Genomic DNA, 17642 nt, shown 5'->3' with positions numbered 1-17642 from the left:
GCCAGCCTTTTGTCTTTCTGTAAACTGGCCTACTGCACGTCAGTGAAGTAAGAGGCATAGACAGCTGTTTCTTCCTGCCCTTTTCCCTTCTCTTTAATTTTTTTTTTAGATATGCAGATTTAAGATTTTGAAAAACTAAGTCTACAATCAAAACATTTTACAGATTTCTATAACTTGTGTGGCTTAGTTTTAACTTGAATTTCCACTTTATAATTGAGATTTTGTGTATTTGCTTATGGACATATTGAATACTAGAGACCTGAAGTCTCAGGTGATGAAATATGCTTGTGGTTTTGACACAGTGCTACCATGTTAAGAACGGGGTCTTTTATCTGTGGTTTTCAGTACAGATGACTGGACATTAACAGACCAGGTTTTGTAAGCCAAGATATTTTCCTTCAGAGTGTTTGGGAGGCAATTAGTATCCACCAAGAAACAGATAGCAATTCAAACTCCCCAGCACAGTGGAACATTTGTGAAGAGGTCATAATCTATCCATGCAGACTGAGTAGCCTAAGCAGTACTTTCTCTGCCCTCCCAGTCCCTCTTCTGCACAAAAAAAAGCAAACGAGGCATGTGACATTGAAGACTATTATTTAGATGTGTTTTCCATTATTATTCAGACCTAGAATATGAAGAAAGTAATTTTACATAAAATCAAACTGGGTCTTAAATTTCTGCCTAGTCTAAAGAGGTGATCAGAAAGAACTACCGTGGAAGTCGCTGAGGCTGGTCAGAAATTGGTCATGATAATGGGACTCATAATGCCTTTCTGACTCAGCAGTTGTCATTTGCTTAGTGGCATGTAGCTTTCATGAGCAGCCTCACCGCTGACTTTGTGGAGGAAGGCAAGATAACAAACATGGAATAGTTTCTTGCAGATTTTTATGTAATTTTTCTTCAGATTTACAAATGTTGTCAGTTGATTTGAGATTTAGAACTGTTAGTTTGTTTACTGAGGTGAAGCCCAGTGTGATGCAAGAAGGTGCAGTATTTCCTGGGCCTCTTTCAAGAGTTCCAGTCTGCCTCCTGTGTTACATTGTGCAGTGCTTCTGCTGCTATTCCAGAAGAAAGCCTCATGTCCGACTTTGTAAACCCCTTGTACTTTCCTGCTGTTGCTGGTGCTTTGAAAAAACATTGGAGTTCTTTGTCAGTTTTATAACTGAGTTCTAATTGCTGTGGGTCTCTCTGTAGCTCCACCTTTTTCTTGATTCTAGGGAAAAGCAGTACAATTGTTCTGTTCTACGTCCACCAGGAAGATGGGATAGCTGCTCTGCGTAACATATGTGGAGCGAGGAATAAGGAGCCAACTCTCTTCCACTTAGCATCACCCACATTTGTATCATAGTAGCTGACTGTGACATTTCAATAGCAAGGATTTTTGTTTGGCATTCAGCTTCTTAAACATTGCTCATTGCAGCAACATGTGCTGCACCGCCAGGGAAGGCAATTTTAGCAGAGAATGAGAAAAAGATGAATAACTGCACATGAGATTTTCCAAAAATTACTCAGTTTGACAAAAATTGAAAAGCATACCCTGCAAAAAAACTAAAGAAGACACAATGTCTCGAACTAACTTCTGCAGCTATAGCTTGTTCCATGCATCCCCATTACAACAACTGCTTTCTCAGAACGTTATCATCCACCTATGAGAAATGAAAGCATTTTGCTGTCCTAACCTTGGATGTACAGGAATTATTTGAACACTTTGATCTGCATGAGTGGTATAGGTTGTATATCCCTTGTACTTGCTGGGGAGAGTTAATAGTCATCCTGTGCTCCAGCACAGTTTCTTTCTTTGGCACCTGCAGGTAAAAAGCTGGGAAGACATATAATGACTAGAGCTTAGATGGTCTTAGATCTTAATGGCTTTTCACTTGCTCACATGGACACCTCCCTGTCAAAGGGCACTCAATTACTCACGGAGGAACAGCAGCGACTGTGCAAGGCATTCCTAGTCAGGATCAGTATTGATGCGAGCGTCTTACCAAAATGTTAAGTGATCCTTGCTTTTAGATTTACAAAGAACTGAAGTATATGTATTTCCATGTCTGAATGATAAGCTGAAAACAATAGGAGTCTGCAAGGACTCCCAAGAATATTCTTGATTCACTACCAGGGAGCTGAAATGGTTAGATGTCCTCATTTGTGAAGTACTTGGTGTTGGCTTATTTCTGAGAAACAACTGGTATTCAGGGAAGTGCTGGTCAGCAGATCAGATGTGAGCTACTTCCCGTGAAACAGTTCAACAGGCAGTGTAGGTACAATGTATTCTGGAGGACTGGGGCTGAAATAGTCATTCTTGTGGAGAAAAATGATGTTCACCTTGTCTGGGCACACCTTTCTGTGTGACACGTTTTCACAGCACTGAAAATGACAAAGCCATGCTGTGTGCCTGGCACAGCACAAGCACACACTGAAATCACTCTTCTCATAGCTCTTCTGAAACCATCTCAGTCCAGGTAAGGGTGTCCAGGCTGATTTTAGTTTTGAGTACTTGTCCTAAAGGAAGGATCTATAATAATATTGTTAATGAAATGCCATTGATGGATAGTACCTCTTTTAGAGTCAGCTTGGTACGAGAACATTTGAACTTCTAAATTGAGAAGTTTTGTTTCTGTTAGTGGAGGTATCACTTTTCAGGTCAATCTGCAATCCTACAAAGTTTCATTTTTTTGAGATATGTGTAAGGTTATTAATGAGATGCCACTGGTGGTAATTTGACTCAAGTCATTTCTCTTAGTAGAGCTAACATGTTTCAGATCAAACAATTTAATCCTGTGAAAGTTTCATTCTTTGAGCTTATGTTGATGGTGTCTAGGTCTCTGTTTTTCAGAAACAAAAATTAAAACTGAGTAATATTTTGATCCTGTGGTAATTTTCCCATATACTCCTCCATTACTTCAGATTTTACCCCTTTCACAGCTGAATGGAAGTTTCACAGTTTTTAGCTGACACAGATGAAAGCCTATAAAATAGTCCCATCTATTTTGTTTTAATGAGACATTTGGGACCTGTGTCCACCTGTCTGATTGCAATTTTATCTGATGGTCTTTAGGGTGAAACTACAAAATTACATGGAATTAGGGTGTCATTGGTGGTCTTAGCCCTCACACAGATGTTTCAAGAAGTACTTCAAGAAGTTATAAGAGTTACATACCTACTACATGGACAATTCATTTAAACACTACTCCTGCAAATTCACTCTTATCTGAAATATTTGATGCTATTTAACCAGATGCAGGGCAGCTAACTAGACTGATGTCTTGAACTTCAAGTTCAGTGTTTCTTGCTTTTGAAGGAGCCCAGCTTTCCCAATGTCTTTATTTTCTTCAGATTGTTTCTCTGCTTAGTGCTGCATTGTTTGAGAGACATCATAGCTCTTTCTAATAACAAAGAAAAGGAACACTTCTTTGCCCCCTGTCACATTCACTGCTTCTTACACTAGGTTATTGTTAGTTTTGCTTGTTCATAATTGTAATACTTTTTATCTTCTATTATTGGTTTTATTCCAGATGTATTCCTGGAGCGTTTTAGTCCCCAGAAGTTTTGATCTATTATAGTACTTACCGCTGGAGAAAAGAACACTGCTTTACGTAATTTTTGCTCCCGTGAAGCAATAATTGTGATATAAAAAGTTCCACTCACCTGCTCTCCAACTTTGCAGGATGGAGGATGATTTGTTTTCCTGCAAAGTCTTTGCTTTTGGTGAAAATAAGAGATGTAAGAGTTCTTTATGGGATATAGCATTTATTCCACTGGTTCGATGTGTTTTCCACCCACTAATGGCATTTTTTGGTGCAGCATTTTCAGCTGTTGAAATTTTACTGTTCTTACTCTTTAGGCAGAAACAGTTTAAGTCTGGAGAAAGGTGATTTTACTGGCGAGATGCCCTATAGTAGGTAGAGATTATCTTCTGAATAGAAGAATGCGTCCTTTTTCTCCTATGTATTTGCTATGTTTTGACTTTGTGTTAAAATGTCAGAGGTCTGGTGGAAGCTGCATTTCCATATCCTTTCCACAAATCATCCTAGGACATCAGGAGAGTTCTTCACTGGGAGGGTGGTCAGTCACTGGAACAGGTTTCCCAGGGTCATGTCACCAAGCTCGTGAACTCTGGTCATGACTTCAAGCCTGATGATGGACATTCCTCTTAGTCATATGGTTTAGTTTGAGGTAGTCCTGTGAGGAGCAGGGAGCTGCACTCTTTGGTTCTTATGGGTGCCATCTAACTTGAGACAGTCTATGATTGTATGATTCTGTATTTTGCAGCTCTGGGTGTTGAATACTGTTTTGTATGGATACGAACAAGATGGGGATCTTTCAGGCTTAAAAGGGTGGGAAGTCATTCCCTCAGCATTTTTGGTGTCTGGTTGGGGATTTTTTTGCACACGGTAACTAGTATTTTAGACCTGCAATCTCCTGCCAGGCATTACTTGGTTAGCAATAGTCACTGTAACTGTTCTGCAACCTTCTTTCGTCATCCTTAAAAAAAGATTTTCTGGTAGGGAAAGAATCCCACTTTAAATAAATTTTTGTCACTGAGTTGAGGCTGTTTATCCAACATAACATGTGTTTATGCAAGATATTGCATTGTTTTTATTCTGGATGGTGCATCTTGATGACACCTGTTTGTTATCCTGACATCATGCAAAATACAGGCTGTGTGCCTCTGGACTTTGACCCCAAGAGCTGCATGGAAATGTGCTAGAGCATGGAATGGCTGCAGCTAACGTGCATGTACCAGCATAATTACCTAAGTCAAAAAGCTGACAGTGATAATATTTTCATGGATTTGTATCTTCCCTGATGAATTAACACAAAGAGCTTGTTGATTGAGTTCACTAGCAATTAAAGCGGGCAATTGATCTTTCTTATCTTTCCGTACAGATGAAGCGAGAAGGGCAGCCATGAGTTCTCACCACTGGGCAGATTCTAGCCAGATCTACCTGTCAATCAGCTTTGAGCAGAAAGCTCTGGCTTCCTGCCATTTTATCTACTTCAGCTTGTTTGTTTCTTTTCATTCATTCACTGACAGGAAGAAAAAAAAAAAAAGGCTTTATCTTATCTTCTAGGGAAGATTTTTACTTTTGCCTCTTCTGGGAGGATGGTGTTTGGCTGGTTCTCACTGACCTCTCTCAGGATGCTCAGACTTTTGTAGGTCCTCCACCCTTGATGGCTGTGCTGAAAACAGCTGGAGTTGAGGCTAGAGGCCCAAAAGGAACAAGAAACAGCACTAACTGAGACTGGCCAGACTTTTCTGTTCTGCAGTCTCATCTTGCACAAATGAAGAGAGGCAAACAAAGCATTTTCAGCATTTTGGAGATAGCAAGAAACAGTGAAGAAATTCAGAAAGTCTCAAATGAGAGTAAAGAAAAGGACTGAGATAGAAACTGGCCATTTTAGTTTGATTTGGCTAAACAAGGTGGGAGAAAAGCCAGCAAAATGCCTAAGGGGAGGGAGATGGTCCTTAAAGGTCCCAGTAGCTGAATTACCCTTTGGTCATTTCTTTTCTGAAGAAGCTGTATGGCTGAATGTCTTGTTACCTAAATGGCAGAGACAAAAAAAAAGCCACATCAGTTTTACTTTATTTCTGCAGTTGCAGCCATATAAGGCATATTGGTTCCAAAAACAGAGCATGGATAAGCTCTTGGTACCCTCAGTTAATTTTGTTGTTAAGGAAGTTGTTTTGAAGAAGCATCGTTAAATCAGGTTTTTCCCACTTTTCTGCCCTTTGGGTGCATGAGTGTATTGGTGAGAGATTTGAAAAGAAAGAAAGAAGAAAAAAAAGTCCTCAACATCAGTCAGACTGTGTTATGGACTTTGCTACAGAGATGAGAATTAATTTGCAGTTATTTTCCTTTGCTGTATGCTGATGCTGATTTGGGAGGTTTTGTTCATTCTGCCTTTTTAATATCTAATCTTCCTTTCCAGTTGTGGCTTGCTCCACGGTTTCTGCATTTGCTCTATATTATCCAGGACCCAGAGGTTCAAATAATCATCCATTTCTATCTCAACCTTTTTGCTCACTGCTATTTGTATCCAGACTTGTTGCATGCATGTGTGGAAGATGCATCTGTTTCTTAAAGTGAAAGATGAGACAGAATTCTGTTAAAGTCACCAGTGCTTCTGTGATGAGTAAGAACAACAGCCACAAAGGCCAGCAGAAATAGGAAAATGATTTTAGCAAAGATGTATAAATTCCTTTCTCCTTACAGTTGTTTCTTAGAGCAACTTATTATTATTTCTTAAAATACTCAGAAACAAGAAATTCTGAATCTAGAAAAGTTACCCAGCTTTGCTGGATTTTTGGTTTCCTTGACAACCATTCATATAAATAGTAAGGACTTGTTACGGGGGGGAATATCAGTATGATCAAAACCTGTGAATTGCACAGGAAAAAAACTAAATTCAATGTTGAAGTTACAAGTTATCTGGCAAACATTAATAGAAGAGTCTGTTTTTGTTTAAATAAGGCTCTTCTGTTAATGTTTGCTGGATGCCTGACAAGGATGGAGCAAAGGCAGTGATTTTCTGAAGGTGAGAAGCAAGGAGATTCCTTTTGGCATTCCTTCTGAGAAAACTATTGGAGATGACAGTAATCTTCTTCCTGCTAGGATCTTGGATGACTTGGGATTTCTCTCTCTCAATCTAGGTTGTTGTTATTATTATTATTATTATTATTATTATTGTTATCTGTAAAAAAGAAATGTGCTAAAGACAGGCATGAATGTTTATCCATATTTAAACACTAACCTATTTGTCTCCTTCCTCAGTGATTCAGTTAACCCAGTCTCAGCAACATGGTATTGGTACTGCTCTCCTGGAAGCAGGACAGTAAGAAAAGGGATCAGTCACATGTCCCTGCAAAGAGCTTAGATATTGTGAGGTACAGTCAATGTAAAACAGGAAGGATTATCCTGGAACTAATCCTGAGCAGTTCTAGTGCTGCTGGAATTGTGACTCAAGTTTCAGGAATGTGGGAAGAGGTATGGCATATATTCACAGCAGGATGAAGTTCTCCCTGTGTGAAAAACAGTGATGAGAAACACTGTGCATGAAGAAAACTTCCTGTCCTGTGCCAGCAAATCAATGTTGTTTGTTTACCCCTTCTTTTTATGCTTTATGCTGCAAATCACAAAATATGATCATCCTTAAAATGGTGGCAGTTATTTTCCTCCAGTTTAGAAATGACATGAAAGCCCCAGTTCTGTTAGCTTTATCTTAAATTAAGGCGACATGATTTAAAAAAACTGTATCTTGCTACTTGTAGTGTTCATAGTAGCAGCAAAGCACTAAGCAAGTAATGAAAAAGCTGTGAAAACAAGTTGTCAGCTGCGTCTAGAAAGTTATTTATCCAATCTGAGGAAATAGCAATTTGTATTGTTATCTGATTCACACATCAGAATTTCAGGGTTGTTTCCCATGCCTGGGACATTTGTAAGGGCTGCCTGAAGGCAGCAGCTACAAAAGGCTTTGGTTGGTTTTCCTTCACAGAGATCCCTCCTGCTGTAAGTTCTTTCACCATGCACACTGCACTGGTTTTCAGATCAGTGTCAGATACAGTTCAGCTACAACTTGTGCAGATTTAAAACACTGCGATTTTGCTGTGGCCTGGAATTTTTTCTGTTTGCCTTTTTTTAAGATTTTGAAGTTAGTTTATCATCTGACTGATGCAATTTTCAAGGAAGATAAGTGCCTATGTTGAAGTTGGTAAGAGCAAGTAGATGCTGAATACTTCTGGATATCCATGTTTCCATTGAGTCATTCACTACAAAACTTGATTCACATTTCTCTTTATTTTAATCAGTTTATTCTAGATGCCAGATATTTTTAATGGTAAAACCCAGAATGAAAGCTCTGGGGAGGCAAAATCTACAGACTACATTTTCTACTTCCCTTCACCTTTCCTGTTTTCTGAGTTCTTCTGTTTGCTGCTGGCTGTTTTCCCCAGCACAGGGAATCTGCAGCCATTGAGTCTGGATGGTGGTGGAATTGGGTTCTGTTTGAGCCCATTTATGAGCCCACCTCTGGGGTGGGCAAGGAGGGATGCAAGTGGCACCTTGTGCCTCCGGGGCTGCTGATTCTCAGCCTGGTGCATCACCCCAGCCAGCCTGACCTACAGGCTCCTGCAAGGCACTGACCTTTGTGGTGCTTTGGTGGAGTCAGCTGAGCAGCAAGGGTGTCTGATTTGGAGTGGGGAAGGGGATGCTATGTCATAGCTATGGATTATTTTGATTGATTTTTTTTTTTCCCCAAGCATATCTAGGAAGATGCAGTGAATGTAGTGACAAAATCGATACGCTATTGAAGGTTGCATTTTTCCAGGGTAAAGTGTTAAAGGACATGCTGCCATGGAAGACACTTTATCATCCAAAATTCCATCTTACAATGCTGAGCAAGAAGCACTTCTTGTAGCTCAGAGAGTGCTGTGGTGCCATATATTCTGTGGGAAAGTGAGGAATTTCATTAAGAAAATGGAAAGAAGTACTATTTAACAGAGAAGGGTGTCTGACAGAACCCTCATGAAGTTCAACAAGAAGTGCAAAACCTTGCACATGGGAACTACCCCATGAGCCAGGAATTTGCCCTTGCAACAATGGCTGCATTAGAGGAAAAGTTGGCAGCAGATCAGGGGAGGTAACTGAACATTGGCACAGGTTGCCCAGTGAGATTGTGGGGTCCCTGTCCTTGGACACAGTCAAAAGCCATCTGGACGTGGTCCCGTGCAACTGGCTCTGGGTGGCCATGCTTGTCAGGGGGAGGTTGGACCAAATGACTTCCAGAGGTCCCTTCCAAGTTTTTTCTGTGATTTTGTGATGTATGGAGTACAACCTATTCATCAGGAAAAGTCAGGATAGAATTTTCCTGTGGTAGGGAGGTAATCAGAAGTCATTAATGGGGGAAATGCTTTTAGAAGGGAAACTTTTATTTATAGAAGGGAAATGCAATCTTAAGTTTATGCAGTTGCTAGCTAAAACTTTTGAGAGCTTTTTTTAATGGTACTGTTATATATCACCTCCCAATCCCAAGAAGCATGTAGCAAATCAGGCTGTTAAGCTGTCAACCTCCAGAGCTTCAGAGAAGATAATGAGAGAAGCATGTACTGTCCTACAGTCCCATAGAGCCTTAGTTTAGCTTTCCTCTGCTTTTGTTCTTGCTACTGTTCTGATGCTTCACTCTGTGTGTATGTGAACAAGCACTAAGGTAAGACAGCTAATACAAGCAAGGGTGACCTGCCCTTGTACAGATACTTCACCTACAGCTGTGGAGCACTCAGTATTCACCTGGGAAGCCTGGGCAAGTTTCCCCATCATCTGTTCATGGAGGAAAAGAGCATATTAAAAAAGAATTTAAAAATCACACAATTCCCTGAAGAAGTACAGTGTAAGCGTTGAAGACTGGCTTGGATATATTTGTGATGACTTGGTACGAGAGTTGTGCTTTGGGATCGTAATGTGTGTGCAAAAAGACTCAAGTGTTTTTAAAAATAAAAATACCTAAATGCTTGGGAATGTAGTCACTGTACAATTCATTCACAAAGAGAGAACTAGCCACCATTTCCTCCTGTCTCAGTCAAGGAAACAGGGAAACTTGATTTTCAGCTCCATGTCTGTATCAGACTTCTCTTTTAAAAACGACACTTTTGCTAACTGTAATGAACATTTATACAGTGGTAGCAACTGCGAGAAAGCTGAGTCAGGCTGTGTACTGCAACTGTGATTTAGTCAGCTTTTCCCAGAGATAGAGCACACTTAGGGAAGACAACTTACTCATGAAGTATAGCTGAACATGGGGACTGTTGCTTCCACCTTTCTGGCATTGACCAGATGGTCACTTATGTGCTGCATGAAAACTCACGGGCTTGTGATTTTTATATTCAAATAATTTAGATAATTTAGTGTGTTTTCAGTCTTCAGTTACAAAAAGAATAAAGATGGTTCTGATGAAAGACCTTTAGTGAATAGATGCTATTTCACTTAAAAGAATCAATGTCAGCACCAGGTAAATGATTTTCTGTACTCTACTCTCATGAACAAAAATACAGATCTTGAGAACTAGAGATCCAAGGTGTGCTATTTCTGCTCAACTGGGAATTATACAAATGGCAAAGTATGTCACAGTTTTGTTTTGCTCTCTTCTTTTACTGACTGTTTTTTAATGTTCCTGACGTATCTTCTAGGAATATTTGTTCTCTGAAGGAAACTGATCTAGCTTGTTAGCAGATGATTCACAAACATGCCATATATGGGCCATTTTAACTATGCTAGAGAAACAAAATTGTATTAAAACTTACAGAAAGTATTTAGACAGTATATAGAAAAATGGGTTTTTTTGAGCAGAAGCCACACCCTTCTTAGACGACAGAGAATCCTTTCCCCCTGCCCCCAGCAATGATCTGAGGTGATACAGAATAACCTCCAGGTCCTGTTCAAAACTAGGACAAGGACTAAGTACTTATTCCGCATTGTACCTGTGTATTTCTTCTCATGAGACTACATCTAGTACCCAGAGAGTGAGCCTTCACAGTGCTCTTGTGTAGCGTCAGGAGTTTTCCTTAACATGAATTTGGAACTGTTACATTATTCATGAATAGCAAAGCCATGAAGAAATTATGCTGGGGACTAATTAGGATCTCTGTTTGTGTCTTAGTTAACTCTGCATCACAGGAGAGAAAACTGTGGATAAATTGAACAGATTGAGAGTCCCAGCTTCAACATATCCTCAAATCCAACATGTGCCAGCCAGCTTTGAGGGACCATTTGGAATAGGGGCTGCCCCTTTCATTTTTAGAAGTGATCCTTTCAGACATCAGGCTTCAGGATGGCAGGCTTTTGGCATCTGTGGGCCAGATCAGAAGGAACTGCCAGACAAGGGCTCCTTCCCTGCAGTGACACATGGCAGTGGTGTTAGAAAAGGGGAATCCTGAGAGCAAAGAAAATAACTGCACCTTGAAGGTGATTTACTTTTCCAGCCACCTTTTACCTTCCCTGCTTGTGTCAGCCTATTCATGCAACATATGAACCCCTACCTTATTAGGCTTATTTGCATAAGCACACTGTGTGTTTTTCTGGAGAAGTATTTCAGCTAATATAATGAAGGACATGCCACCCAAAATTAATAATGTAGCAATGGGTAAAAGCAAACTCAAGTCAATAAAATTACTGACTCTTTTAACATGTCAGGTATGACTGGTCTAGCACAAGGATATCAAGTGGCAGATTCAGAACAATACAGTTCGCAGAAGCAAAGTAGATATTGCTTTGCTTCGCTTTGCTTTGCTTTGCTGACACCTTGATGTGATGGTCCATTCCTAAAGCCACCATGTGGGAGAGCAGGGACCACAAATAATTAGAGTTTTGAGGGTGTGAATTTGAAATTATCTCTGTTACACACAGAAGGCATTTCTGGGGAGCACTGAGTTTTGAATAAACCAAACAAAGCTTCACACTTCAGTTTGCACTTTCTGTTTTTATGATAACCTGCTTTTCCTGCCTTTTCCCTGAAATTCTTGTCTTTCTCCTTAAAGGTTTGCTCTACTTCCCTCTGTCTTTTTAATGAACTTTGTAGTGGGAGAGTGCTCTGTCCTGGTACAGGAATCCTGAGAATACAGAGAAAAGTTGTGTGCCATTTTAAAGGGAATAGAGCAGGTCAGCTTATATCATCAGAGGCCTTGTTACTTTATATTCAGAAAGAAATTTGCTCTAAGCACCTGTTATTAGCCTTTCTTCAACCACGCTTCCACCTTCCAAATGTAGGAACACATACTTTTACAGAAGGTTTTCTCTAAGGATTTTGGGGGAAATGACTTTTTTTGTGCAAATGTTGTTTCATTTAATAAAATTTATAACAGCAATGAATAGATATGAGATGGTTAACCAACAGAATAGATCTCCTTGCTTTTATGAGTACAGAGTTTCTGCCTACTTTCTCTATGTTACAGGCCAGGATGAATCCTGAAATCTGTCTCGCTCAAGTCCCCTGTAGACAAAATACTGATTGAAGTTAATGGGAGCACAACTCAAGGGAAAACTTAAAATCTGGGAATTGCAGTGCATGTTAAAACAAACAAGAGGAGTTTCAGACAGGGAAATAGGAACTTCTCAAAAACTTCTGTATCCCACTTTAAGCAGAAACTTTTGATACTTTCTTTGTGAAGAAAACAGAGAGAAAACTAAACATAGCTTGTGGAACATCCTGGTGCCAATAGTGCCAATTCCATTACAGAATTTAGTCTCCCAGCTTCATTTTAGAAGCTGTACAATGTTTTGTTTAGCCCTTACTGAAGAAATGAAAATGCCTGAGTTTGCCACATTCAATACATAAAACTAAAAAATGTGGCTAAAAATGTTCTGTCACTTTCTAGACTTTTGAGCATGTCTGTGTAATCACAGTAGCTTTAAGTTAAAGATGTAAGGCTAGAGGAAAATTTGAGTTTGTAAGAAACAAGGGGTTTTTTGCAATTATCTGGCCCATTATTTCAAATGAGTGGCCTTTTGAAATTCTGACCTCCAAATCTATAAAAAATATAAGGAAAATATTATGCTTGTTACTTCTGCATCAGAGAAAATTTTGAGAATGACTAACACATATTTTTTTGCAGGTAATGTACAATATACCTGAAGTTTTAGACTAAAATTGTATTTCAGTTTTATCAGGACACATGGATGTCTCAGAATGAATTCTACCAGACCAGAAAGGCTCAACTAATTTTAGTTATATTGTTTAAAGAGGCTGCCTCTAAGAACTCTTTTTCCCTGAGCTTTCAGAAACAATAGTGTATTTCAGAGCTTCTGAAGTAAATTTAAAAACAGACTTTTAGATGACTTTCCACTTCAGAGATCTTCCACTAGTGCAAGAAACTAGTGTCAGGAAAAGTTTCTCTTTCTAATGAAGATTATTTTTTCTTCCTCTTTCCCACTTCCCATTTCCTGTCAAGTCTGAAGTGTCTTGGATCCCCAACAAACACTACTCTGGGATTTACGGGCTGATGAAGTTGGTTCTGACTAAGACTCTACCTTCCAATCTTGAGCGAGTCATTGTCCTCGACACAGACATTACATTTGCCACTGACATTGCTGAGCTATGGGCCGTCTTTCACAAGTTCAAAGGTATTTTAATGATTTTTTTTTACTGTCCTTATTTGTGGGGGGAGGGAGAATGATAAGGCAAGCAGTACAGTGGGCGTGAAAGGGCTAGCTGAGGTTTGTTAAATGTTTTCGCTCTTCCAGTTTTTGGTGTTTGAATGTAATTGTGTACTTTGTGAGCCCTTTTTCAATGATGTTCTGTATGGAATAATTGACAACACCGATTATCTATGTAGTTTGTTTTATTGGTGTGATTATTTGGGGCAGGTTAGAGCCTGACAATATAGTAGATGATAAAGAATGATGAGCATGCTGTAGTTATGTACCGTTCAATACCGCTTATTCTATACTTGGAAAAACTTAGGTTTTATTATATTTTTTATTAATAAAACTTGATTATTACTTTCAGTGTAACTTTTCCATATAACCACTGAAAATGAGTGAAGCTGGGATCAGTCTTGAGCCAGGGAGGAAAATGAAGGGAGCAGAGTTACACCTGTGAATAGAAATAAGTTGCTGCTTGCTTCTCTTAATGAGTTGATAAAGGGTTCTGGATTTTAAGCACCTAAAATAGTTTCCCCTACCTCTTCCCATTTCCCACAGTTCCTTGGAAATGTAATTCATAGCTGGACCAAGAAAGGAGACTTTCAGAGCAACTCTGTAAGGACATGCTGACAAAAACATTTCCCACTACCCTGTCACAAAGTAGACCACTTTCTGGCTAGCACACTGCTAAAACCATTTAATTCTTGCAGGTTCCAGTGTTGCCAGCTGTTCAGAATCAGAGACATACCCTATTGTTCTCCTCTTGCCCTCAGAATATGTATTACAGGGCTGGTAAGTGTAGAGACAGTCCAGCATCCCAGTTTAAAGGTTTACAACTGTGCAAAAGCATAGCCTTGATGTGTTTCATCAGCTCTCTCAAAATTATCTCAAGCACAGTCAGCCTAAGCAAATGGGAGTATTTATTTAGAGAAGCCAAAATACACCACTCCATTTGGAGGGAGCCAGGAAAGAGCACATTTACTGTACTTATCCCCTGCTGAAATCCACAAGGCCTGCCTTCCCCAGTACCCAGCTCCGGGGCAGGACGTATTAGCTTCAGCTCTACAGTCAAGGACTGGGTTCCTTGGAGAAGAGCTTACTTCTTCATGCATTTGTTTCCTTTCCCTTCTGTGGATACACTGATGTCTTTTCAGCAAGCCACTTAATTGAATTATTCACAAGCTTTCTTCATTAAGGATTATAAAATTCTCCCTCCTCTTCAGGTATTGTTCCAACCTCTTCACCAAGCCTTTCCCTGCGCTGAACCTTGAGTTTCATGTAAACATGCACCTTGACAATCATAAGTAACATAAATGTATGCATAGGAAGTAATGCTGTGCTACTGTACTGTCTCACTGTGTGCAGCTGTCCCATTAATAACAATATTTGACTGAACATGGTGTATTAGCATGTCGTAGCAGGAAAAGAAATGTGGGTAAATAGAACTTGGGCATAGAGGACTGCATGGGCAAAGAGAGCAAAATCTGACTTGCGGCAATGAGGGGGATTGTCTCCTTGCTTATAATTTCTGTCATTTCAGTGAAGGATTCCTTGCTTTTTTGCTGGGGAGCAAAACCAAGCATGAAGACTGCTTGTGAAGAGAGGAATGTGGAGCAGAGGCAGATGTAAGATTGAAAGGAAGTACAGGCATAAAATATGGAAATACGGAGAAGAATAATGAATGGAAGTAAAATGTGTATAAATCAGTCTCCATAGAGCTAGGCAAGAATGTTCATCTGGTTAGAGCTGTGAAAAACTCTAACTTACACATGGAGACAGAATTCCTGTGCTACTGCCCTCATAACATGCATAGCACAACTCCCAAATGCATGATTTTGTAAGTTGTCCCGTGTGTCTTTTTAATTCCAGCTGACCACCTGCTTCTGCACAGTTTTTTAATCCTGGCAATAAATTGGTCAGTGTCTACATCCCCTCATCTCCCAGGCACTCATGCACAAACAAAGAATAGATGAGACAATCCCATAGCCCCAGGTGTTGAGCTGGGAGAAGACTTTAGATCCTAAATGCTGGGGAAACGAGAGAAGATGTCCAAGCACAGGCTTGTTCCCCAGCCTGTGTCATAGGCTGCAGTTCCATTAGCAAAGATGACCTTGATGATGGTGACATCAGAGTTGAGTGTTGAAGGGTAAGACTCAGAGGGAAAGCCAACAAAGCAGGTACCTGGTGGGAGGCTGTTGTAGACCACCCAGCTGGGATGAGGAGGCAGAAGAAATATTCTGTAAGCAGCTGGGAAGTCTCACAGTCGCTAGCCCTTGTTTTTGTGGGGGACTTGAACTTACCAGAGGTCTGCTGGAAATGCAACACAAGGAGAGGAAGCAGTCCAGGAAGCTCCTGGAGTGTGTGGAAGATAATTTCCTGACACAGCTGGTGAGGGAGCCAGCCAGGGGCAGTGCCTGGCTGAATCGGTCAGCAGACCAGGCTAACCAGGACTGCAGGTTAACAAATGTGATGCCCATCTACAAGAAGGGCTGGAAAGAGGATCTGGGGAATTAGAGGCCTGTCAGCCTGACCTTGGTGCCAGGGAAGGTCATGGCACAGGTCACCTTGAGTGCCATCATGCAGCATGTGCAGGGCAACGAGGAGATCAGGCCCCATCAGCCTGGGTTTGTGAAAGGCAGGTTCTGCTTGCCCCACCTCATCTCTTTCTGTGACAAGATGACCCACTTAGTGGATGAGAGAACGGCTGTGGATGTTGTCTACCTAAACTTTAGTAAAGCCTTTGACATGGTTTCCCGCAGCATTCTCACAGAAACTGGCTTCCCATGACTTAGACGTGTTCTCTGGATGAAAAGCTGGCTGGATGGCTGGGCCCAGAGAGAGGTGGTGAATGGAGCTAAATACATTTGGCAGCTGGTCACTAGTGGTGTCTCCCAGGGCTCAGTATCGGGGTCAGTTTGATGTAATATCTTTATCGATGATCTGGACAAGGGGATCAGCTGCACGCTCGGTCAACAGCAAGTTGTGTAGGAGTGCTGATCTGCTGGAGGGCAGGAAAGCTCTGGGCAGGAAGGATCTGGACAGGCTGAATCGATGGGCCAAGGCCAGTTCTGTGAATTTCAACAAGGCAAAGTGCTGGGTCCTGCACCTGGGTCACAAGACCCCATGCAGCACTACAGGTTTGGGGCAGAATGGTTGGAAAACTGTCCAGTGGGAAAGGATCTGTGGGTGCTGGTCAACAGCAGCTGAACATGAGCCAGTGTGTGCCCAGATGGCCAAGAAGGCCAATGGCATCCTGGCCCATATCAGCAATGGTGTGTCCAGCCAGGACCAGGGCAGTGATTGTGTCCCTGTACTCAGCACTGGTGAGGCCACACCTCAAATCCCATGTTCATTTCTGGGCCCCTCACTGCAAGAAAGACATTGAGGTGGTGGAGCAGGTCTAGAGAAGGGCAACGGAAAATTTCTTCATGGATAGGGTTGACAAGCATTGGAACAGACTGCCCAGGAACTTGTGGAGTCACCATCCATGGGTGCATTTAAAAGCTGTGTAGATGTGGCATTTAGGGACAGGGTTTAGTGGTGGACTTGGTAGTGTTACTTTGATGGTAGGACATAAAGGTCTTTTTCAACCTAAATGATTGTATTGTTCCATGATTCAATGGAAATGGAAGGAAGGGCAAGTAATTTGGGGAGATACTGATACTCTTTTACTGCTTTGTAAAAGTTTGGCCTAAATTCTGTGGTGATACTCAGTTTTTCCAAAGTGTCTTTATTTCTCCTGCCTGCATTACAAAAGATTGAAAGATTGTCTCATGTCATTAGCCCCAAATATTCCTCCAAAGGATATTTTACTAGACTAATGTTTTAATCTCTTCCTTGTTTCTCTCTCAGAAGTCCCAGGTAAGTTTATGAAGATTTCTTGGGGGCAGTCTAGAATGTTTGTTGAAATACTACATAAGCAGAAGAATAATAAAACTTCTGTGAAGGGAAATGCTACTCTCCAAAGGAATCTATCATTACATCCAACTCCAGTTAGGAGGGCAGCTTTAGACCCCACTGGGTCTCTTTCTAGAAATGTCTAACAAGCAGTTGCTGGCTAGAATCCACCGTTACAAACCTGCCTACACCAGGATGCTTTTTGAGCAAATTAAAAGAATTTTGCACATCAGTGCAGGAAAGGCAAGAGCTTCTGTCTGCAGGTTGCTGCAAGGTAACTGATGAGGCAGTCCAGCACAGCCTTTTCCAAATTGCAGCCTCACATAAGAGAGAAGGTCCTAGAGTCTGTGATTCTTTCTGTGCCTGGGAAGACTTTTCTTCCCAGCAAAAATAGTGATAAAGAGAGACCAGTAGCTCAGATTCTTTTTTTCTCGGACACCATGCTTGGAAGAAACTCAGATTCAGGACTACTTTGTAATATACCAAGTCCGATTTGCTGTGTTGAAGGGCCTATAGTATGTTTTAAATAGCACCTGAAATACCCAGAATCCTTGTTCTGCAAAGGCTCTTCTTCCAGTCATCTTAAGAGTTGCTGGAAAGATCAGACCCTTA

General features: G+C 40.8%; 1 protein-coding gene across 3 annotated transcripts in view; it reads left to right on the top strand.

Moving 5' to 3' along the window:
* The window catches only part of LARGE1 (LARGE xylosyl- and glucuronyltransferase 1), a 274450-nt gene that overhangs the window by 153258 nt on the left and 103550 nt on the right, over positions 1–17642 (top strand). For all 3 annotated transcript variants that reach the window (XM_032105181.1, XM_032105182.1, XM_032105183.1), the window contains one exon: positions 12941–13112. In XM_032105181.1, coding sequence (XP_031961072.1) covers positions 12941–13112 — 172 coding nt within the window. The remainder of the gene's footprint in view (positions 1–12940; positions 13113–17642) is intronic.

The sequence above is a fragment of the Corvus moneduloides genome, chromosome 4 (assembly GCF_009650955.1).
Source record: "Corvus moneduloides isolate bCorMon1 chromosome 4, bCorMon1.pri, whole genome shotgun sequence".
Lineage (NCBI taxonomy): Eukaryota > Metazoa > Chordata > Aves > Passeriformes > Corvidae > Corvus > Corvus moneduloides.
Note: the sequence above shows the minus strand (reverse complement) of the source record. Positions and strands in the feature narration are given on the sequence as shown.